Consider the following 23,114-nt stretch of genomic DNA (forward strand, 5'->3'; position numbering starts at 1 on the left):
GAAAGATTCTCATTTGATTGTTTTTCATGCTTAAAGGTTATGAAGTCTATATCTATGGAGTATGTGAAATTACGAGTCGGCTCTTATGCCTTATGTGGTTATGTGCTGAAAAGGTTCCTTTTTAAAAAAGTAGTTTTTACTCAAGGATTTGCATCTAGACATGTTCATAGTTTTTAGAGCAGAAGTCAAAAAACATTGATGACTATGTTGGACTTTTCAGTGTGTTTATAAAGTCCTATATAAACAAAGTTAAATCACATTTAGTTAAAGATCCATTAACCTGCCTAGTAAATACAGTGATGTGTGAAATTGGGCTTGCCAGGAAAATCTGGGGCTCATTTACATATGGTCACTACTTAGAAGGCAAAAATCACTTCAGGCAAATGCCAAGATTGCCAAAAGCAGGGAGGGTGAGAGCCACTGGTCTGCAGGTTCACGTGGGAGCCACACGTCTGCGTCTGCCAAGCTCCAGAAGAGCCTGGCCTTCCCTTGCCCATGTGCAGGCTGCCCCTCTTCACCCAGCCCTTCCGTGTCCTGGGGGGCTTCCTCCCTGGCCTGCAGCTCTACCTGCACCTGCAAAGCCATGGAGAATGAGCAGAGGCTGAGACCTCTTGAGTCCTGTAGATAGCGATGAAGATAGCTGTCCTTGAAGTTCTAGAATGTCGTTTAATTCCAATGCTGCTAAGCCATCTGTGCTATAATTTTCAGATCTCCCTGACCCCACACAGAGTGGGAGTCAGCTGAGACTTTGGCTTTGCAGATCTTGTCAGTTATCGAGACCCAGAAGTGATTTTGGCTGGGAAATGAGCAACAGATAAGTGTGCACGCACCTGTGGCATACAAGATGCAGGCTATGAATACAGAGAGCTCTTCGGCCCACTCACTGCCCTTAGGGGCCTCGGGGTGGGGTGCAGAAGGTGGGTCAGCACAGAGTGCAGTCAGGCTCGGATTTGGGAAGAGTGGGAGTGCTGTGGTGGGGAAGCCTTCGTGGAGGAAGGGACTTGAGAAGAGGGAGGGCTCAGAAGGCATCCACTGCCGAGTCTGATGCCCAGGAAATGCCTGAAGTGTGGGTGAGAGTGAAGATACAGTGTTCCAGCCAGACAGCCTGAGCAAAAGTTCAGGGCAGCTGTGCCTGGGCAGTGTTGAGAGCAGGGGGGTGCTGGGTTACTTGCAGGAGGAGACTTCATGGAAGGGAAAAGTGGGTGATAAGATTGAAGTTTCCAAAGTCAGGCTTTGGCCAGTCGAAGCTTCTAAACTTCCAATCAAGGTGCTCCTAGTAGGTGCTGGTGAATCTGGAGGTAGCTACGGTATCAGGGACCAGCAGTGAAAAGTGTGCAAATTGTATGTGTGTTTGGATTCTGCCCTGTCAACTATCTGCATGTGGCCTCAGGTTCCATCATCCAAAAACATTCTGGCTACAATGTAGATCATGTGCACGTGTTTATGAAACCATTCCCCACAGCCACAGGCCTAGGCTGATTGGGCCAGAAGGTGCCCCCGCTGTTGGCGGAGAAGTTAGCTTCAGAATTCACCCTAAGGTTCCTTTCGTCCCCATCCCCACCACACCCCCAGGTCTTGCCAAAGCCACCTCTCCCCACATGACCCCCAAGAAAGACAGCCCTATAGTCTTAACTCAGTCTGCAGCATGCCCCACACTGCCCTGTAAGACAGCTGCGGGGCAGACATCAGAACCACCTCTGAAGCCCTTTGTTCTTTTTTTTTCTAGGTACAGGCACCAACCTCTTTGCACAGTGAGCAGCAGGACTCACTACTTCTCTCCACCTACTCACAACAGCCAGGGACCCTGGGCTACCCCCAACCACCCCCAGCACAGCCCCAGCCCCTACGTCCTCCCCGAAGGGTCAGCAGTCTGTCTGAGTCATCAGGCCTCCAGCAGCCGCCCCGATAGTGCCCCGGCACTGAAGTCGGGACACAATCAGCTTTAACCAATGGATGAGAGGGGGTGGCCACAGGAGACGGGGAGAGGAGTCTGAACTAAACCCCTGGCTTTTGTGCACACTGCATACGTTTCAGAACTCCTGGATGGTAACCATCTCTGGAGTGCAGTGCTTGCTGCAGTGGAAATGATCAGGAATACTGACCATGTTTCTCTTGCCTCCGAGGTTCTTGGGCACACTCTATAGCCATACTGGACGGGAACCAGGTGCCCCGTGTAGGCATCGTTGCTCGGTTTACCTTCAGAGATGGCGCATCTCGCTGCATCCCCCAAGAGTGCACTGGTTGCTCTAGCCACCTGCGGCCCGCCCATCTGCGCTAGCTCGCCTTCACTCTCGATCGTCTTTCCTTTGTATTGGAGAAGGACTGGGTCAGAGATCTGTTGGAGAGAGAGAATAAAGAGATTATTTTTCATTATTTTTAAATGGTGGTTTTTGTTTTAATTTGCACAGCTGCACAGAGGAAATAACTTAGGCACTTTCTGTTTTTTAAAAAAATAAGAAGGTCTCATGGCTTCATTCAGAGACCACTGTAACAACAACAGCCCACCAATCAGAGAAGCTGGTTGTTATTAACCAAGCTACAAATTCACACTTTCCGGCCTAAACCCTAATGGGATGAGGCTTTTCACCCCATGCCATGCTGGTGGTGATTTTTTCGCCCCTAAATAAAACACTGGACTATTTCCTGTTTACTTCATTGATTGCAACTGCAAAGGTGGACTCAAAGCAAAGCACAATCATGCCAGCCAACATTCCAGAATTCTGCTGAGAACTCCAAGCCTGTGAGGGGAGAGGTTTCGCAAGCCAGACAGGCCTGGGGGACTGCAGTCCCCAAGGAGACCCCGCCATGTGCTGGCCCTTTGAGTGAGAATGCTGCATCTTTCTACATATCTTCATGAGAATACTGAGAATTGGATTTTCCTTTTCAAAATGCACTTTGCTTTTTTTGTATGTTTTGTTGAGATGTTTCTAAAGAAAAGATTTTATGTAATTATAAGATGAAGCGTAGTGAATTGTACAGTCGTTGTAATAATGACCTATTTCTATATAAAATAAAATTGTATGGCTTATGTGTAAATTATTTTGTATCTGAGATACCAGTTCCTTTCCCAAATATAAAAGTATAAAAGTTTTCTTGTGTTTTTCTGTGAGTGAAAATTTTGTAATAAATTAACAAATTTGTACAATTTCCTCTGTCCCTTGTTATACATCCCTGCCTACATCTTTTCACCAGTAATTCTTTTTCTTCTAATTTCAAGAGGTTTCAAGGATAATCAAAGATACGGAAAAGATGAAAGCAAGCAATCAGTAAGTCAGGCAGAGGCGTTCAGCTTTTTGAGCTGCAGTATTTGCATTGGCCTGTCAGGTTCTGATCTTTGTATTAAAGTTTGTGCCAGAAAAACAATGGTTTACTGTAGAAGTGACAGCAAAACAAAACAGAAAAAAAAAAAAAGTTTCTGGAAACATCTCAATCATTTTTTTTTTCTTTTAGACAGAGTCTCTCTCTCTTTCCCAGGCTGGAGTGCAGTGGCACGATCTCAGCTCAACGTAACCTCTGCCTCCTGGTTCAAGTGATTCTCCTGCTTCAGCCTCACGAGTAACTGGGATTACAGGCACCCACCACCATACCCCTCTAATTTTTATGTTTTTAGTGGAGATGGGGTTTCGCCTTATTGGCCAGGCTGGTCTTGAACTCCTGACCTCCAGTGATCAGCCCACCTCAGCCGACCAAAGTGCTGGGATTACCGGCGTGAGCCACCATGCCCCGCCAACATCTTGATCTTGACACAGGTAAAATCCATGGAGGCGACCAAGACATTCTCCACCAAAGCACTCATTTATAGCCCATCATTAAACTCACTCAGCTGGAATTGCATGGGGTTTCGCCACCAGCATTTAGATATCAGTGATGTGGGCAGCATATGTGTGTCTCCATGTAAGATGTGTGCACATATGCCATGTTGAGGGTGGGGCCATAGCCGTAGCATCTAGAAGATTTCTGCCAACTACAGACAGCCACCCCATCATGAGGCTTCATGGGGCTGAAGGAGGGTACCCTGGTGTACTGTGGTTGAGAACCACTGCAATGGCAATGCCCTTTCCAAAACCATTGGCCCAAGAGAGCAAAGTTCTTTCCCTGCTGCATTGCTGTGGCTCTCTGCTCCTACTCCTCCCGTGTAGAATGTGGATGGTTCTTCCCAGTTCTATGACTAGGATCGGTTTTGGATGGCAGAGAGGGTGCCGTAGAAGTACATCCAAAAAGTTTTATTATGCATACAATTGTTCTAATCCTGAGAAAAAGGTAAGTGAAAATATTTTGCGTGCACTAGAACACTTACTCTTTAAAAGAACCAGAAAGGAACCCCCTTCTTAAAAATGCTGTGTGAAACTGGATTAACGATTTTTACATGTTTTATAAATTCAAAAGTTTCTAGATCTGATTTGCCTGTAAAATAATTTGTATTTTAATTTGCTGTCAGCATGTTTTTAAGCAGACCAATATTTTTAATGGACAGCATATTTATCATCCTAGGATTTTCTAGCTGGAAGTCATTTAAAAAGGGCAGAGTGTGCCTTGCTACTAATTTGATTTAGCGTTGCTTAAATCTTACACGTGTTCAAAATTTGGATAAACTCAGAAAACTCTTATTGTGTAATATTTCTTTAAACCCACATTCATCATGGGAATTTTAATCCCTAAACTTTTGATTCATTAAAGTTTGCTCATTAAAAGGCTATTTTCCAACTCTGTCCTATTTCCAGAAAGACCATGACCTTTCTATTTGGAAAACTATAAAGTCTTGGCTCATGTGAAATGACTGAAATGTGAACTCAAGTACACTAAGTTTATGATCTTTTCAACTAAGTTAAAATGTATCTACTGTCTCTAATTCAACTAAAATTCATTACATTAATTTTAAAATGTTGTTTGTGCATGCAACATGGGGAACTAGCCAAATGTTCTAAGCCATGACATTTCATACTCTTGTCTAAATTATCTGGTAACATTTGTTTTGGTACAAGACTGCTTTGGTTTTCCTCTTCACTTTGTGTAGGCACAGCCTGAAGGTCTCCAAGTCTGCCATTATTGTCCCAGAGAAATAACTAATTTGCATTCTCTAGGGACACCTGTTAGCAGCTTTTGGGGCAGACATGCATGAATTTCATACTATGCATACAAACAGCTTTATTTTTCTGGAGAAAAAAGCTCATTGGAAACACAAAAAAGAAAACAACTCTTGTAGGATTTTTGCCTAGCCACACGTAGGCACATCTATGGTATTGACTCATTTTTAAATTACAATTACCTTTTTTATATGTCATGTTTTATTTTAAGCATGAAGACAGGAACTCGTGGCCTTTTATGAACTCAACTTTTCTAATTGACCATTGTTATTTATTTCATGCTCAAATTGGTACAACCCGGCCAGTGAGAGCCGGCTCCTGTGTTTGGCTTTTTTCTCTTTGTAGCATTGCCCATTAGAAATCAGACTCCAGATTTCCTTCTGGGAACAATACAGTCAAGGCCCATACTGATTGATTGATTTTTTTTATTTTTCCTATCTCAAAGCATGGAGACAACTACCTCCAAGGAGTCCTGATTCCTTTTAGTTAAAAAAAAAAAAAAAAAAGGTTAAAATCTAGACGCCTAGAGTAAGACTAAGAGCTGGTATTGGGTCAAGTGCTGCCTCTGTTGCTATTACTGGGTCATCCTGTTGTGATGGAGCTGAAAACATTTCCAGTCATGAAATCACATTGATTTCTGCAATGTAATAGATATTATACTGTAGTCTACTTTTCTAATGTGATTTTGTTCAGCACTTTCTCCTAAACTGACATTCCATACGAAGTCAGTTATTAACTGTTGATTTTAATTTCAAATACTTCCTGTGCCATTCCTCTCCTCTCTGTCGTACTAGTTGCTGCCTCATTTGGGCCCCATTTAAGCTGGGTCACAGAAACAGCCTCCACACTAACCTCCCAGGCCTGGGCTAACCACACTACCTCTTTAGCACCTCGTCACCACCACACCTCTTTCCTTTTTTTTTTTTTTTTGAGACGGAGTCTCGCAGTCGCCCAGGCTGGAGTGCAGTGGCCGGATCTCAGCTCACTGCAAGCTCCGCCTCCCGGGTTTACGCCATTCTCCTGCCTCAGCCTCCCGAGTAGCTGGGACTACAGGCGCCCGCCACCTCGCCCGGCTAGTTTTTTCTATTTTTTAGTAGAGACGGGGTTTCGCCGTGTTAGCCAGGATGGTCTCGATCTCCTGACCTCGCGATCCACCCGTCTCGGCCTCCCAAAGTGCTGGGATTACAGGCTTGAGCCACCGCGCCCGGCCATCTCTTTCCTTTTAAAAATCTTTCGGCGGCGTTTCTTGGAAGGTTCCACTGGGCCTTTCTGGAGCTCAGTCCAGCATGAAACTGCCAAGGAGGACTCCTCTAGCCCCTTAGATTTGTCGCCCCTAAAGCTGGCGGGCGGGAATGCAACCTGTCTACTTTCTTGCTGCGCCTACAGGGAAGTATTCAGATCTTGTTTCATTTTAAGGATTCTCTGCTAATCAGTACAAGTAAAAACATGTGAGTGATTAGCCCCGCTAACAAACACCAGAGAGTTACAAAGTTCATATTATGTGGTTCTGGTCTCTTTGAGGCCCAGCAGTCACTGGCCTGGTCCCTGGGGCTTGGGAGGGAAAGCGAAGCTGGAAGAGTCTGCAGAACTCCAGGCAGGCAAATGATTTTCAGTCCTCAAACCTAACAGTCCTTACTATACCTCTGTTCAACCTTTGTGTAAGGCAGGGGAGTTGACATCTTAGAGGGACGTTTTGTAGATTCCCACTGGAGGGGTCTATTTATTTCAACAACAGGTAGGATCTACTCACATTTTATCAGCTATACGGAAACTTGAGTCAGCTGGCACCAGACTTCTGATTTATTACAGTAACACTTTTATTACTTCTAATGGATGGTACCCTAGAAAGCTGCCCCTTAATCCCTCTCTAGGTGCTGGGATAGAAGGGGCAAGATCACATCTTCAGAGAGCAATTGCAGGGAGTCAGGATCAGAACAATGATCTGAAAAGGGCCCTGGGGTATGAAAGGCCTGAGGCAGGCTTTAGGGTGCCTGAGCAAGAGGAATAGGAGGCGGAAAGGAGATGAGAGCAAGCATCATTGGGTTGAAATAAATTGTGCTAGCCCCTCTTCTTCCTTGTTAACAGAACCCCATTTCCGTGCATTAAAAGCAATGTGTCTAGCCTGTAATCCTAGCACTTTGGGAGGCTGAGGCGGGCAGATCATGAGGTCAGGAGATCGAGACCATCCTGGCTAACATGGTGAAAACCTGTCTCCACTAAAAATACAAAAAATTAGCCAGGCATGGTGGCAGGTGCCTTGTAGTCCCAGCTACTTGGGAGGCTGAGGCAGAAGAATGGTGTGAACCCAGTAGGCGGAGCTTGCAGTGAGCCGAGATCACGCCACAGCACTCTAGCCTGGGTGACAGAGAGAGACTCCGTCTCAAAAAACACACACACAAAAAAAACAAACAAAAGCAATGTGTCTAGCCCAGCCCAAAAAATACACAACTCATCATTAGGCCAAGGTAATGATGACAATCCCATTTGTTTTTGGCAGGTATGTGCTCTCCCAGCCTAACTGAAATGGAGTCCCTAGTTCTAGCCAATGACAGGCAGAAAGCTACTGGAGGTTTCTGGAAAGGCCTTTGGAGTCTGATAAGAGGCATGGTGGCGGGGGCGGGGGGTAGGGGGGGTGGGGAGGCTTGCTTGTCCAACACCATCTCTTGCCTTTGAGGACTGCTGGGAAACCTACAAGTGCAACATCTACTTTGATACAGGATGCAAAGGTTCCTCATGAGATCAGAGTCCCTGTTCCAGCCCAGAAATTGCATGCCTCCAGTCTTGTCTGTGAGGTCCTGAAACATGTCCATTGCTGAAAACTCTGTTAGTAGGTTAGGGGTGACTTGGTCTGGGCATTTTCCCTTTCAACAAAGTGCCAGGCATTAAGTGGACCCTTTCAGGTTGGGACATCAAGCTCTTTCGTCCTGAGAAATTTCCCTTAAATTCAAGGTACCATCATCATGAAGTTTCACAACTTTAAAGAGAAGATCCTAAAATCTTTCAGAGAGAAAAAAATAACGCATCACTTCTCAACCACACCGAAAAATGGAAGACAATGAAACCTGCCTTCAAAACGCTGGGGAGAAATTCTTTTCAATTTAGAATTCCATATAAGCCAGAATTTAAATTTGAGGGTTGAATAAATTCTCAGATATCGGAGGGCTCAGAAACTTTTTAGCTTGTGTACTCATCTTACGAAACCACTAAAAATGGTGCGCTCCTGTGAAAGAAGGGAGTTCGTCAAGAAAAAGGAAGACATGGGTCCACAGATCCAACTGACTGTCTCCGAACCTCTAGGCTGGTGACACGCAGTTCCCCGTTCTCTGGGGACCTCCTCAGATCTCCCTGTCGTGTCATCTCACATCTGTCATTTCTCGGGTCATATCCAACCCACTCGGTCACCCATACACCGGGACGACGCGACAGGCCTGTGGCTTCACCGCCCTTGACAGCAACGACTGGCAATCCCGTGCCGGCCCTGCTCGACGCAAGCACCTCCAACGCCGGGCTGCGTCTTAGTGACTCTGGGACCGCCAGCCAGGTACCTCGCTCAGTCAGTGTTGGTCGGATGCATGAATGAATGGGGAAAACAAACGGAAGTCTCTCTCCCTGGCCCTGCTCCCATACATCTGTAGGCCTGGGTTTTGGTTTTATCCGAAGACTTAGACACGGGACGCAAGTTCCTTCGCGGAGCCAGACGGAATCCGTCAGAGAGAAGCGGGACTCGAGCTCGCGGCCCAAAGGCGCGGCCCCGCCCCGACGCCCTTTCGCTGTCCCCACTTCGGCGCGCGCCGCTTACATCACAGCCTCGTCTCGCCCCTTCCCTAGCCACACCCCCTTGCCTGGTGACCCGGAAGTTGTACTTGCAACTGCGGCTTTCCTTCTCCCACAATACCTCGCGCTCTTCCTTTCTAACTTGGACCCGGCAGAGTGAGTATGGGTGGCGGAGTCTGGGCTTTTGGAATCCGGCCCCATCCTCCTCTGGGATTGTGCTAACTGGGACCGCAAAATCTCTCCCGAGCCAGCCCGGGGCTCCGGTTATGGGAAATGGGAATACACGCTGCGTTTAAGGGCTCCCGAAGCCGGAGGAGGAAAGTGTCCAGGCTTAGGGGAGCCGGGGCGGCAGGTATTTCCAGGTCGGAGGCATCTGAGGGGCGCGGGTGCGTGGGCCACTGGGTGACCGACTCAGCCTGGCCAGATTCTCAGCACCTGGAAGCGCCCCGAGAGTGACCGCGTGAGGCTGGGAGGGAGCACTTGGCTTGAGCTTGTTCAACTCTGCTCTGAGCCTCCTTGTCGTCTGCATTTAGATGGCTCCCGCAAAGAAGGGTGGCGAGAAGAAAAAGGGCCGTTCTGCCATCAACGAGGTGGTGACCCGAGAATACACCATCAACATTCACAAGCGCATCCATGGAGTGTGAGTATCCCTGTAGCCGCCCTGGGGCTCGAACTCACGCGTCTGGTTGTCACTCTCGGAGATGCGCCGAATCATCTCCACCCCAATCTCTTTCTCCTGTGGCCTTCCCTATTTCATTCATTGGCAATTTAACAAATCCTGTGGGCTCTGCTTTCCGAATATATTTCACCGTCTGACCAGCTGCGTTGGTCTTACTGACCGCCCCCATTCTTCCTCACCGGAATGCTGACAGTAGCAGCTCCCTGCTTCTGTTCCCTTCCCTACCCAGACATGCGTAGGGATCTATTCTCAGAGCCTGCATCGGTGTATCTTAGGTTAGAAATCAAGAGTTCTTGCCATGATCCCACATTGGCTGACCCCTTTCATCATACAGGGCATGCTTCTGTTTCAAAGTAGCTGCTTTGTTGAATTTTTACTTTTTTTTTTCCCCTATGCCTGAATGTTTTTTTCCAAAAATAAATGCTTCGTTGCCTTTAGACCTTGAGTCCAATATCACCCTGTCCTTTTTTTTTTTTTTTTTTAAGACGGAGTCTTTCTCCTCCCCAACCTGGAGTGCAGTGGCGCGATCTCGGCTCGCTGCAACCTCCGCCTCCATGCCTTAGCCTCTGGAGTAGCTGGGATTACAGGAGCCCGCCACCACACCTGGCCCACCTTGGCCGTCTTATAGAAACCTGCAGCCCCTTTCCCTAATGCTTTCTCTTTCTTCTCCCGGGTTGGTTTTTCTCTGTAGTACTAGATACCGTCGGCTGTACCCAATAGGTGGCTTACATAAGCTGTGTGAAGAACAAGGGATTGCCAACTGCTGTTATTTCTACTACCTTTTACTTCTGGATGTTTAAGTATTTAAGTGAAGTGAACTTGCTTGATGCGTTCATAGAGTTAACTATTACCCTCATCATACTCAAGAAGAAACCTGCCTGACATTTCAGGTCCCTGCTTTTTAAGCATAGATGAAGTTGATAGCATTGAATGATCTGTTCCAAAAACATGTCCTGTCTTAAGACATGACATTTAATCAAATTTAATATTTTGAGGATTTCAGAAAGTGGATTATGCATCTTCTTGTCCTAAGTATTATGCTAGTTGCTGAGCATTACACACTGGTGGGAAAAAAGGACTGTTATTGCCTAGTTGAAGGTTTGGTTTAGGCTGGTTTTAGGAGGACATACCATCTACAGTAAGTCCTCCCTGAGCTTGAAGCACACTGGCCTACTGTATGCTGTGAAAACTTGGTTTTGTTACATGGGACATCCAGGAGCCTATCAACGACATTGAGGACTTCTTACGTGTACCTAATTTTGTGCTTTTAATTTGTTCACTTTATGTTTGAATCGTAGGGGCTTCAAGAAGCGTGCCCCTCGGGCACTCAAAGAGATTCGGAAATTTGCCATGAAGGAGATGGGAACTCCAGATGTGCGCATTGATACCAGGCTCAACAAAGCTGTCTGGGCCAAAGGAATAAGGTGCTAAAGTTATCTGTATTTGAAGGTGAACTTTTGCAGTGACACCAGCTTCACTTCCACCCTGCAAGAGCCCGTATCAGTTCAGTAATTTGGTTAGTGCACATGGAAGTATAAAAAAAATACTGTGACTGTGACTTAGGTTGGGTAGTATCTGCAGGGAAGCCCTTAATTTAATGGCTTATGAACTGAGACCCAAGTGAAGGAGCCAGCAGTGTAGGGTGGGAAAGAGCATTGCACAGAGAGGAAGCTTGGCGGGATCTGGGAGCAGGGTGGTGAGTGCAGGTAGGGTGGAATAAATGACTGAGCCCAGTGGAGGAGGAGGGAGGGGTGAGGGCTGACCATGTAGGGTAGTTCTCGACAGCAAGGCAAGTCCACTATGAGAGAAGTGGTTCTTGGCCTGGGGCAGTTTTACCTATCCTTCTCAGGGTTGTGGCAGGGGCCAGTGTTTTTTGTTGTCGCTACTGAGGGATACTATGGGCCAGGGACACTAAACACCCTGCAATTCATGGGGCTGCTCCCTCAAAGAGTTGCCTAGCCCAGGTGTTAGTGCTGGTGTTGGGGCACCCTGCTCTAAAGTGGAACCGGAAAGCAAGGGAGGCTTGTGCTTTAAAGGATGTCATGAGGTGCCGGAACAGAAGTGAAGGGCAGCTAGAGGAATGATGACAGTGTGGACTACTTGATTCTGGAAATGGGTGCAGGGAGGACTGTCTGCAGCTGTGTGGTATTTAAAACTTAGGATTAAGTGCGATGAACAAGACATCCAGGTGCGGGGAGGACTGTCTGCATCTGCGTGTTATTTAAAACTTAGGATTCAGTGAGATGAACAAGACAGGGACCTGAGACCTAGCTCTTCTGTAGGTGGACATTTAAGGGTGCAGCAGGAGAGGTGTCCTCCGATGCCTGCCTTGGGATAAGAGGAATGGGATTACAGGAGCCAAGAGAGGTCCTGAGTTTATAGGAATCCGGGGCCTAGAACAATACCTGGCACATCCTAAGATCAATAGAGGAAAGAGAATCAGCTGTGATGCTAGAGAGGATGAGATAAGACAAGGATTGCATGCGGAGATAAACTGAGTATATGCCTGTGGCAGTGTTTTTAACAGTGTTTTTTGTTTTGAGATGGAGTTAATGTTGCCCAGGCTGAAGTGCAGTGGTGTAGTCTCAGCTCACTGCAACCTTCACTTCCTGGGTTCAAGCTGTTTTCCTGCCTCAGCCTCTCAAGTGGCTGGGATTTACAGGCAGCCACCACACCTGGCTCTTATTTATTGTATTTTTAGTGGAGATGGGGTTTTACCATGTTGGCCAGAGTGGTCTCGAACTCTTGACCTCAGATGATGCGCCCACCTCAGCCTCCCAAAGGGCTGGGATTACAGGCTTGAGCCTCCATGCCCGGCCTTCGGGCATGTAACAGAAAATTTACATAACAAGTTACATAACAAAATTTAATGTAACAGAAAAATCACATAACAAGTTTCTGGTGATAGACAAAAGACTAACACATTTGGACCCAGATAATCTGCTTAGGATGAATTGGTTGAATATCAGTGGTGGCTACCTTAACATATCTTCAAACAGGCATCCCTCCTGTGGTAACAGCATTTAATGTTCACGTGGGGGTTATGTTTCATTTTCCAGGGAACTGGTAAGTTCGAGGTTGGTCAGAGTAGAGCAAAGGACAGCATTAGAAGCAGGGATATGAGATATGTGAATACAGCTAGTGGCTGCTTGGTTGAAAGGAGGCATTGACTTTAGCAACACAATTATGTTTTTATTAGGAATGTCCCATACCGAATCCGTGTGCGGCTGTCCAGAAAACGTAATGAGGATGAAGATTCACCAAATAAGCTCTATACTTTGGTTACCTATGTACCTGTTACCACTTTCAAAAGTAAGTTCTCCATCCCATAAAGCCATTTAAGCTCATTAGAAAAATGTCCTTACCTCTGTTAAAATGTGAATGCATCTGTTAAGCTAGGGGTGACACACATCATTGTATCCTTTGTAAATTGTGTGTTGGTGTGGGAAGATGCTAAAGAACGCAAAACTGGTCCATATCTGGGATGTAAAAAGGTTGTGGAAAATAGAATGCTACATGCCTAGACCCATCTACAAAAGGTTTTTAGAATTGAAGTATGAAATGTGATGTGGGTGTGGAAGTTGACTGTCATGTCCTTTACAGATCTACAGACCGTCAATGTGGATGAGAACTAATTGCTGATCATCAAATACATCAAATAAAGTTATAAAATTGACTTTGTTTTGGTTCTTTTTAGTTGCAATATAATGTGCTTGTATATCCTATCGTAATTATGGGATCATTTGAAGAGCTTTTTCCACATTGATGGCCTGTGTTGCTTTCTCCCCATCTTAACTGGGGTTGGATTTGTGAACAGAGTCTAGGCAGGTTTTTAAAGGTGATTTCAAATTGCAACCTAGTTTTAGAACCACTGTTCTGGGTAGTTGAGATACTGAAGGCATATTGTTAATGATTCTACTTGTATGTTTTGCTAAATCAAAGATAAGCATTTTTCCAGAAACCAGGATGTAGAATCCATTTGCCACATTTTAGGAAACAACTTTAAAATGACGTACTATCTGTAGTATCTTAAATTTAATGAAATTAATGTGGCAGTATGTCTTTTAAGTTTCTGCCTACATCTATATTGAATATAGTTGTCTTCTAAAATAATTGATTTTTGGTGATCAGATGCATATTTTAACTCATTTGTAATGGCCCTGTTGTACCTGGAGCCAAGGTTCAGAAGTAAAGTTCCTTAAGGTATCAGTAACAAAAATTTGTATTAATAGTTCAGTCCTAAAGCAGTGTTGCTGGGATTATGTTTCACTAGCATTTACAAGCTGTATGTTAAATGCTGCCATAAAGAGGTCTCTGAAGCCCCACTGGTGATGTAGGGCACACCCAAGGCGGGGCTGAGAAGTACGTAGTGTTGCATCACCCAGAAACCATGGATGGGCAGGAGCAACGTCTCCTGCTTACCCATTCACTGCCACAATCTACAGCTTAAGACACTTAAGTACAAGGTAAAAGAAAAGGACCAAGTAAATACAAAAAGTTTCTTATTAAAAAACTTGGAGGCCAAACATTGAAAGCATGGTTTGTACACATTTTTGGAAGGACATATAAAGTGAATACAACCAAATATATTAAAATGGTTTCAATTACCAGCATTGAAACAGTGCAAAAAAAAGCCCAATACAATTGCACAGATAGTGGACTCCCTTAGATCTTGAAGGTGAACTTGATTCCTAACCGCTCCCGTTGTCATTCCAAGTGAAACATGGAAGTATGGGGCTTCTCTTGCTTCTTGGTTAGTATGACACATTGTGTTCATCTGAGCAAAATCACACTAGCATCACAGCAGAAGTGCCCATTTCAGCCAATGTGGTAAAAATTGCAAGTTGGCATCAAGTGAACCAATGGATACCCTAGGGCGCTGACACTTCTCCAAGAATACATAGAAATGCTTGAGGGTTGCTTCGGTTCCCCGGCCAGTGTGTCAGGTTGTTGATCCAGATGCCCCATTTGTCAAGTAGACTGAAATCTCGGTTTAGGGCTGACCCCAAGAAACAGTCTGGTCCGTGCTTTGGTATGGCAGACTCCAGTGTGCATAGCAGCTGCTATCTTGCTACAAGTTACTCAGCTTAAGTTCAGACTGTGATTGGTGGCTCATTTCAGAAGTTTTGAGATTGTACTGATTGATCTTGGCATTTTCAAGTTTGGATTTCATGTCCAGTGGCTTTTCAAAAAAGTTTACTAATGATTGTTCAGTCAGAAGTGAAGCTAAAATATGTTCAAGGGAGACAGTCCAGTCTGCTTCTGCCTCCTCTGGAAATGCCTGGGATTCCTGGGGTGTCTTTCCAGTGTCTGCAAAAACCGAGTCCTCAGGAGAAGGAGCTGAGGCCTGCAGCTCCTCCCCACACTCCTGGGAGCAGCTTCCAGAGCTGCTGCTTCGCTGCCCCACCTCTCCAATCTGCAGCAGCAGCGTGGTAACTGTCGCGATGGCTTGGTACAAATCGTTTTCTTCTGGATCTTCATGGAACATACTGTACAGAGTTTTACAGAACTGGATAAATTCTCTCTGAAATTGAAATAAGTCTTATGTAGCAGCAGAACCAGGGTGGAAGTGTCACCTTTTTTTAACATGATACCTGTGACCTTTGAGAAAATGACAGTACTTTTGAAGACACACAATATAAGAAAAGGTAGTCTCTGCCCTTCCACTCTGAAAACAAGGTGATGATTCCTGGGAATTTCAGCACACACTTGGAAATGGGTAGACCTTCCTAGAGGATGTGCACACCCTTTAACCAAGCAATTCAAGAAACCACGGCAGGCCAGGCATGGTGGCTCATGCCTGTAATCCCAGCACTGTGGGAGGCTGAGGTGGGCGGATCACCTGAGATTGGGAGTCTGAGACCAGCCCAACCAACACAGAGAAACCCCATCTCTACTAAAAATACAAAATTAGCCGGGTGTGGTGGCACATGCGCCAGGAGAATCGCTTAAACTCAGGAGGCCGAGGTTGTGGTGAGCCAAGATTGCACCAGTGCACTCCAGCCTGGGCAACGAGCGAAACTTCATCTCAAAAAAAAAAAAAAAAACCACAGTAATGTAGATTTATCTGTGGGGATCTTTTTTTTTTTTTTTTTTCCTGAGACAGAGTCTCGCTCTGTTGCCCAAACTGGAGTGCAGTGGCCGGATCTCAGCTCACTGCAAGCTCCGCCTTTGGGGTTCACGCCATTCTCCTGCCTCAGCCTCCCAAGTAGCTGGGACTACAGGTGCCCGCCACCTCGCCCGGCTAGTTTTTTGTATTTTTTAGTAGAGACAGGGTTTCACCAGGTTAACCAGGATGGTCTCCATCTCCTGACCTTGTGATCCGCCCGTCTCGGCCTCCCAAAGTGCTGGGATTACAGGCTTGAGCCACTGCGCCTGGCCTATCTCTAGGGATCTTTAAGCTAGAGTTTATAATAGGAAAATGCTGGTAACAGCTGAAACGCTATAAAGTTAGGGCATGTTCCTATGGTGGGAAGGCCATGCAGTATCTAAATGTAAAATGAAATGGAACAGTAATGCCTGTTTTCTCAGTGTAATCTGAGACACTGCTGCTGAAATTGAGAATATGTAATGTGAGGACAGGTGCTTCAGGGGGAATCTAGCTACACAATTACTCCAAGAATAGAAAAATGGTTGGGTATAGCCACGCGCAGTGACTCACGCCTGTAACCCCAGCACTTTGGGAGGCCAAGGCGGGCGGATCACGACATCAGGAGATCGAGACCATCCTGGCTAACACGACTAAACCCCGTCTCTACTAAAAAATACAAAAAAACTAGCCGGGCGAGGTGGCGGGCGCCTATAGTCCCAGCCACTCGGGAGGCTGAGGCAGGAGAATGGCGGGAACCCGGGAGGCGGAGCTTGCAGTGAGCGGAGATCAGGCCACTGCACTGCAGCCTGGGCGACAGAGCGAGACTCGTCTCAAAAAAATTTTAAAAAAGTTAATTCTCTGCACTGAAGAAAGTCCATACCTGGCTCATTTTGGGCAATTCTTTCTCGGTTTTATCTTTTTCTTTGGCTAAATCCTTAATCATTTGCTTCAGCTGTTTCTGATAATCAACTGCATCACCTTGAAACAAAGGAAAACAACATGTAGTTGAAATAAGTTCAGTGAAAGCAAAAAGGAAAGCATGTAAGAGGGAAGCAAGGGGGTGAGGAATTCCACTAAGCGAATTCCGTACAAAACTGGAAAGCAACAGATTCCCCTGGAGAGCCAGGTGGTGGTAATTGGGAGACATCTGCTCTAAGAGGACGTGTGACACAGCAAACAGGAGGACGGAACTTGGTGGTGGGGGGCAAGGGGCAGCCACCCAGCAACACCCCCACTCAGCACTTCTGGCCTCTAAAGGCAGTGAGTTTGGATGAAGGGAAAAGACAGGGCTGCTACAAGAGGGGTGAGGGCAACCTCAGTGCCTCCTGCCACTGCAGTGGTATGCCCAGAGGAAAGCAACAATGAAAAGAGGTACGTGCCATTGGGTTTCCCGAAAACCAGGGGTCTCGACGTTGACAACAGAGGATTCTTCAATGGCGACTGGCTGTCTCGGTCATTTTCAGTGAGTGCTTAAAAAAAGATAAGAGGTTAAATTAAATTTTCTGCCTTACCAAAACTGACAGTAAGGTAGCTTTTTAGGCAACTAAACGCTAAGCCAGCAGCTCCCAGTCTGTGGACTCTAGTTTTTGCAGCATCCATGAACCCAAACTCACACCAAGCACTGTTCTGGATACCCAGAGAAAATAAAATGTCCCCCACACCAAGTGTGCCTTTTCCCAGAGGTATGTGAAGACTGTTGTAATTAACAACATACACATTCATAGAGCACTGCTAATACCAATTTGGTTGGAAAAAATGTATCTAGTGAAATCCCATTTTGTAAAACTAAAATATATCCATGCACATATAAAGTGCTCTAGAAATACTAAATCTCTGGTGGTGGAATAATTGGTAATGATTTTAAACTTCTCAGGATAGTATTTCTCTATAATGAACACATACTGCTGTACTTACACAATTTCTTTTAAAAGTTGAAGAAAAGCTTCAGTGAATTCAAATCTGCATCTTAGTATTGGGAGTGTTTTTAAGGATGTTAAAAATAAAACTCAGGACCCTCATAGATTGACGATGGGAATGTAAACTGGCTCAGCCACTTTAGAACAGTCTGGCAGTTTTTTAAAAAGTTAAAGTTAGCATTTGACTCAGAAATCTCACTTCTACATATACACCCAAGAGAACTGAAAGTGTTCACATGCAAACTTGTACACAGATTGTTCATAGTAGTGTTCATAGTAGCCAAAAAAAAAAAACCAAACCCAAATGTTGAATAAATTGATAAACAAACAAATCGTGGCATACCCATACAATGGAATATTTGGTCATTAAAAGGAATGAAGCACTGACCCATGCTACAGCATGGATGTGTCTTGAAAACATCATGCTAGGTGAGAGAAGTTGAACATAATACAGCAATTCCATTTATATGAAATGTCCAGGACAGGCAAATCTACAGAAAGCTGCCTAGGGCTGGGGAAAATGGATACACTGAGAGTGAGAGCTAAAGGTATGACATTTATTTTTACGGTGATGAAATGGTCTAAAATTGATTGTGGTGATCGTTGCACAACTCTGAATATACCAAAAAAAAAAAACCATTGAATTGTACACTTTAAATGGGTGACTCACATGGTGCATGAATATACCTCAATAAAGCTGCTACAAAAGAACAATTATCAGGGGGATGACAGGGAAGGTTCCCCATATTTTAAAAGGTTTGGAACTTATTCGTAAACCATTGAACCGAAAATAAATCAGACAGCATTCAGCTGTGATTCAACAAGCTTCCACAAGATGGCAGCAAAGCTTTAGAAAGCTACCCTTACTTTTCCCAACTTTGCCCAAAACGAATTCTGTGCAGTGGCACATGTAAGAATCCACTCAAACTGAACAGGGGGAAAACTGAAAGCCCTGAATGGTACCTGGGGCAGTCAGGATGGAAATGGATTTCCCAGGGACCAGTGCTGGGATGCCAAAGAGCCTGGTGTACCACAAAGTAGAAATGTATATACAAGTCACCAACAAAATGTGATGGGAGCCACAGAAAGGCAGCAATTAATCCAGGGGCTGGGCAAGTGTGTCCAGAAAGGAGGCAAGTAAAGTATTAACAGTGACAAGGAGCTGAGGGGCCAAAAAACTCCCAGAGCGGAGCCTCCCAACCTCTGCCGTCACAGCGTATGCAGAGAACATCACCTGAACATGGAACTCACTGAAAATACTCATTCCATGATCTTTTGATGATCAGAAGGATAGGATAGGATACTATGCATTATGGGAAACAGTAAATACTAAGAATACATGCAATCTTTAACGATCCTTTCAGTCTTTTCACATGAGAGATTAGGACTGTTTAAACATGACCTTATTTTTACATTCTTATATATATGTAACCTGTAATTCAAGAGTATAAATGGATTGAGAGGCAGTTTCTATTGTGTCTCACTTCAAGTACTACACCAGTTAAAATCAGATAAAGGGTTTACATTTGGTCCTCCGAAACCCCCATCTCAGACTTCTGTTTGAAGGTAGTAGGTAACTTCACTGCTCCAACAGATACCACCAGCAGGAAGATCTCTCCTTTATGGCCTTAGGGACCTTCATTACACACTGTACATGTTTTCATTTTCTGTATCATTGTCATTGCCACTGCCATCTTCCTCACTTTCTAAATGGGATGCCTGTGGAGGCGACAAGCCAGTTCCACCATAAGCGTTTTCTCTCTCTTATGTGAACCATAAGAGTTCACATACAGCTTTGAACACAGTCTAACCTTCAGATGCAGCTGAGACATTACGGTAATCATCAAAATAATCCCATCTCCACCATGCCTATTTTGCAAAAGCAGTATAGGGCCTTCCTCTCATCCCTCCATAGTGGTTGAAAACAGCCATCAAATTATAGCAGCGAGGCCTTGCATTTGGATTAATTAGAAATTCCAATACAGCCAAGTCATTGATAGGAAAACCAACTAAGGTACCTAACTTGTTTCTCAATGATCTACTGTAAGAAAAATCACTTGAGATGCAACAGCTACTGGAGGCAGGGATCATACATCCAATTTCTTAGTGGCTTCTTGACGATTTGAATACCAGGAATCTTTATCACTTAGTTTTCTTTTGTTGAAAAGGGTCTGGGGCAGTCTTTTAATTTCACAAGTTTTTTTGTTTTTCAAGGAAGTTTATATTCTCTGTTGCCATATTTTTCAAAATCTTCCATGGCATTTTAACTCAGGACCCCAATCCAAAGCCAGAACAGATCTTTCATCTAGCCCAAGCTGCCCATCACTGAATCAAACATGTCTGGGATAATTTCTGATGTAGCTGATATCAGGACTGTCTGTTAAACTGGAATGTAAACTACCATTTTTTGTGCCCTATGAGATGCTGACCTGTGCAAATTTCCTCAACACATCATCCATTTTCGACATCATTATCTCTTCCAGCTAAGTCTTTAGAATGACTGATTTTTTTCTGAGGGAGGCTCTTAATCCTGGCTGGATTCACCATTTAGCCAATCTGCTTCCACTTCACCTGGTGAGCCTTCTTCCCCTATGCCATTTGGGCCATTCCCATTATTATTTTAGCCCTCAGAACAGTGTAAGCATCCCTCAGTTTCTTGGGTTCCAGCAGATATCTTGACATATTCGCCCATTCTTAAAAGCAAGAGCTTACAGAGTTATCTTCAGTATTGTTTCTTAGTGTAGCCATAAGAGAAGCCTGACCAAAAAGTGAAGAATCAAGATAGTGGGAAAGCCTGAGGATTTGAATGGCTCTTAGTGCTCGCACTTCTACCTCAAGCGCATGTTCATTCTACGTATCAACCCCTTTTTCGCTGACAAATGTAATGTTGACAGTTTTTTTGGCTAATGGGACTAGATTTGGAATCCAATCAACACTTTTTCATATAAAGTATTTCAGAACAACAAAGCTTTCCCTCATTCATACACCGATATTGCTGTACTAATCTATAATTATGTTTGAGAACTCAAATTATAACACTGACTACACATCACTAAGGAAGCATTTGTGACCTCCTTTTTTTTGAAGTTGAATTTTTGCTTTGAATTCCTGTTTTGTCAGTATGTGTTAATATAACGTCATGTGCTCTTTCAATTATCAATTAAGTTCATTCAGGTTTTCAACGTTTTAAGTGCTTTTTTTAAAGTCAATAATTGCCCTTAACCAACTGCAAATTGGAATTATTCAAAAGATTTCTCCTTTTAACTCAACTTCTTGACAAAACTCATCCTTTAGACAGCAGATGTACTTGGTTATATATAAGACCTCAGAAGGAAACCTCTATTCCTTCACAGAAATCTGAACACAAAGACTGGAGCAGCCCCAATTTTACTAGTCAACATTTTAAGGACATCCTTTAATGTGAATTCAGGTTTGCCTGCCAGCCTTTCAGCCTATCTGTGAATAAAAGAGCATATTCCCTGAATCTCAGAGTTCACAGAAGGAACTCATAGGCCTGCTCAGTATACAAACTTACAGAAGAACCTCCAAATTGTCTCATTTGTGTGTGTCCATTTTGAATGTTAACTTTCTCAGAAGTTTGCTATGATGTTTCTTTCCAAGGAAAATAAAGTTCTCCCAGGAAGTTCTCCTCTGAAAGTCCAATTAGCATAATTAAGCAAAATGACCAATATCCATAGGCTTTTCGATCTGCAGTGAAAACTGTTGGATTTCATCATCTTCTGGAATACTCTTTATCTGTGTATTACCTGACATGGTACCAAATCATCTAATATTTCCTTCCTAGTTCCTGTGCTAAATAGTGTTACAATGGCCAAGAGCCCATAAAGTGAGCCCTCCTGGAAATGGATGAGGCCTTGGGCCTCGGCTCTTCATTGCTTCCTGAGCTGCAGCATTTGCCTTCACAACCAAGCTCACAGGAGACATCCGTCTCATGTTACCCTGGCAGAGGGCCGGGCCTGCTCTACACAGGCAGGTGTTTCAGCAAGGTACTGATGTTTTCTACCCTTGCCTCTTCCACAGGCAAATAATAAGACTTAGGTGAAGAGAATTCTTTAGGCACACAAATTCACATTTGATGTAATCTCATTATACTTCCTGATCTGTGACTGTAAACTTTCATTTCGTAACTAGTATGTCTGTCCCACCTTTAAGAAGTTTTTCATTATGAAAGTATTTGTTAGAATTAAGTCTATTTAAATGAAAAGAACTTAGATACGAGTCTGCATGGCCTCAGGAAAATGATGTTTTAAAATAGAGATTTTAGGCTGTCTGCACTCTTAAGGCTTTTTTGTCGTTTTAAGGCTTTTTTAACTGCATCAAAAATTCAGATATCAAACATACACTAAAAAAATACATCATATCTTAATTTCCATTGAACTTGATTTAAATTCAGAGTCACACAGTATGAATATCACCATGAGATATGTTCAAAAAGGTTTGAACAATTGATTTTCTGAAACCATGAAGGTACAAATGCTTTTAATAAATTGATGTAATTAAAATGTCTTTTAAAAATTAACTTATTTAGAAACAAGTGGTAATTCATTAGAAAGTAAGATGAAGAGGCTGGGTGTGGTGGCTCACGCCTGTAATCCCAGCACTTTGGGAGGCCGAGGTGGGTGGATCATGAGGTCAGGAGACCGAGACCATCCTGGCTAACACGGTGAAACTCCGTCTCTACTAAAAAATACAAAAAATTAGCCGAGCGTAGCGGTGGCCACCTTTTAGTCCCAGCTACTCGGGAGGCTAAGGCAGGAGAATGGCATGAACCCGGGAGGCAGAGCTTGCAGTGAGCCGAGATCACGCCACTGCACTCCAGCCTGGGCGACAGAGTGAGACCCCGTCTCAGAAAAAAAAAAAAAAGAAAGTTAGATGAAGAATCAAAAATCAATCTTAGATGATAATTCAAAAGCCAATTATAAATTGTAAAACATATCAGGGTGAAATGCTATCTGTACTAATCTATGCAACTTCTCTATAAATCTAAAATTATTCCAAAATAATGTTTATTTCCAAACCAACATAAAATTAATAGAGTAAAATAAAAACAATCATATTCTATTTCAGAATGCCAGATATAGATAATGACAACTATGGAAAGATAATGATGATGATGATGATATGATGAAAATCAACAATTACGCATGCCTTCTATGTTACTAGAAAAACATTTGTGAAAAATAAGGATAAATTAAAACTCAATGTATATTGGCATAAAGGGCAGAAAACATCAGTGATGCTAAACAATTTGCATTTATGATCAGCTGACAGAGAAAGGGAAACAAAAAATAAATAAATAATAAAATAAACAATTTGCACTCAAGTCATAATAGTGCACATTGTCAATGGGGAGGTCAAGGAGGGACGGTGTGGCCAGCACAGAATGCTCACTGGGGACAGCGTGCGTGCCTAAGGTATCAGATGCCAGTTCAGTAAGGGCTGCATACAGGAAGTAGACCCAGAAAGCCCACAACTAATGTCCAGGTGCATCTTCAGTGTTTGTACCATAGTCCCCCCTCATCCAAAGTGTTAAACTGCACGCTGCTCTT

General features: G+C 44.1%; 3 protein-coding genes and 1 long non-coding RNA gene across 9 annotated transcripts in view; 2 read left to right on the forward strand and 2 right to left on the reverse strand.

Moving 5' to 3' along the window:
- NPAS2 (neuronal PAS domain protein 2) overlaps positions 1–3,147 on the forward strand; it is a 179,177-nt gene extending 176,030 nt beyond the window's left edge. For 2 of the 4 annotated variants that reach the window (XM_033239053.1, XM_033239051.1), the window contains exon 21: positions 1,727–3,147. In XM_033239053.1, coding sequence (XP_033094944.1) covers positions 1,727–1,909 — 183 coding nt within the window. In that variant the 3' untranslated portion in view covers positions 1,910–3,147. The remainder of the gene's footprint in view (positions 1–1,726) is intronic. The other 2 variants (XM_033239052.1, XM_033239054.1) reach the window with 2 other exon arrangements.
- Positions 18–8,943, reverse strand: LOC117099650. Its single transcript, XR_004443925.1, has 2 exons — positions 7,792–8,943; positions 18–2,335 (listed from the first exon to the last, which is right to left on the reverse strand). It is a non-coding gene; the product is annotated as an uncharacterized LOC117099650 (long non-coding RNA).
- On the forward strand, positions 8,278–21,895 carry RPL31 (ribosomal protein L31). 2 transcript variants are annotated; one of them, XM_033239055.1, is made up of 5 exons: positions 8,278–9,014; positions 9,392–9,498; positions 10,836–10,961; positions 12,737–12,849; positions 21,350–21,895. In XM_033239055.1, the coding sequence occupies exons 2-5, from the start codon at positions 9,392–9,394 to the stop codon at positions 21,388–21,390; spliced, it is 387 nt and encodes a 128-aa protein (XP_033094946.1). In that variant the 5' UTR covers positions 8,278–9,014; the 3' UTR covers positions 21,391–21,895. The 2 variants fall into 2 exon arrangements, with proteins under 2 accessions (XP_033094946.1, XP_033094947.1); XM_033239056.1 differs by lacking the exon at positions 21,350–21,895 and adding an exon at positions 13,141–13,213.
- TBC1D8 (TBC1 domain family member 8) overlaps positions 14,023–23,114 on the reverse strand; it is a 133,946-nt gene continuing 124,854 nt past the window's right edge. For both annotated transcript variants that reach the window (XM_033239049.1, XM_033239048.1), the window contains exons 18-20: positions 17,008–17,097; positions 16,509–16,606; positions 14,023–15,061 (exon numbers count right to left, since the gene is read on the reverse strand). In XM_033239049.1, the coding sequence (XP_033094940.1) occupies positions 14,609–15,061; positions 16,509–16,606; positions 17,008–17,097 (641 nt within the window). In that variant the 3' untranslated portion in view covers positions 14,023–14,608. The remainder of the gene's footprint in view (positions 15,062–16,508; positions 16,607–17,007; positions 17,098–23,114) is intronic.

Source organism: Trachypithecus francoisi, unplaced genomic scaffold, assembly GCF_009764315.1.
Source record: "Trachypithecus francoisi isolate TF-2019V2 unplaced genomic scaffold, Tfra_2.0 Lachesis_group17, whole genome shotgun sequence".
Lineage (NCBI taxonomy): Eukaryota > Metazoa > Chordata > Mammalia > Primates > Cercopithecidae > Trachypithecus > Trachypithecus francoisi.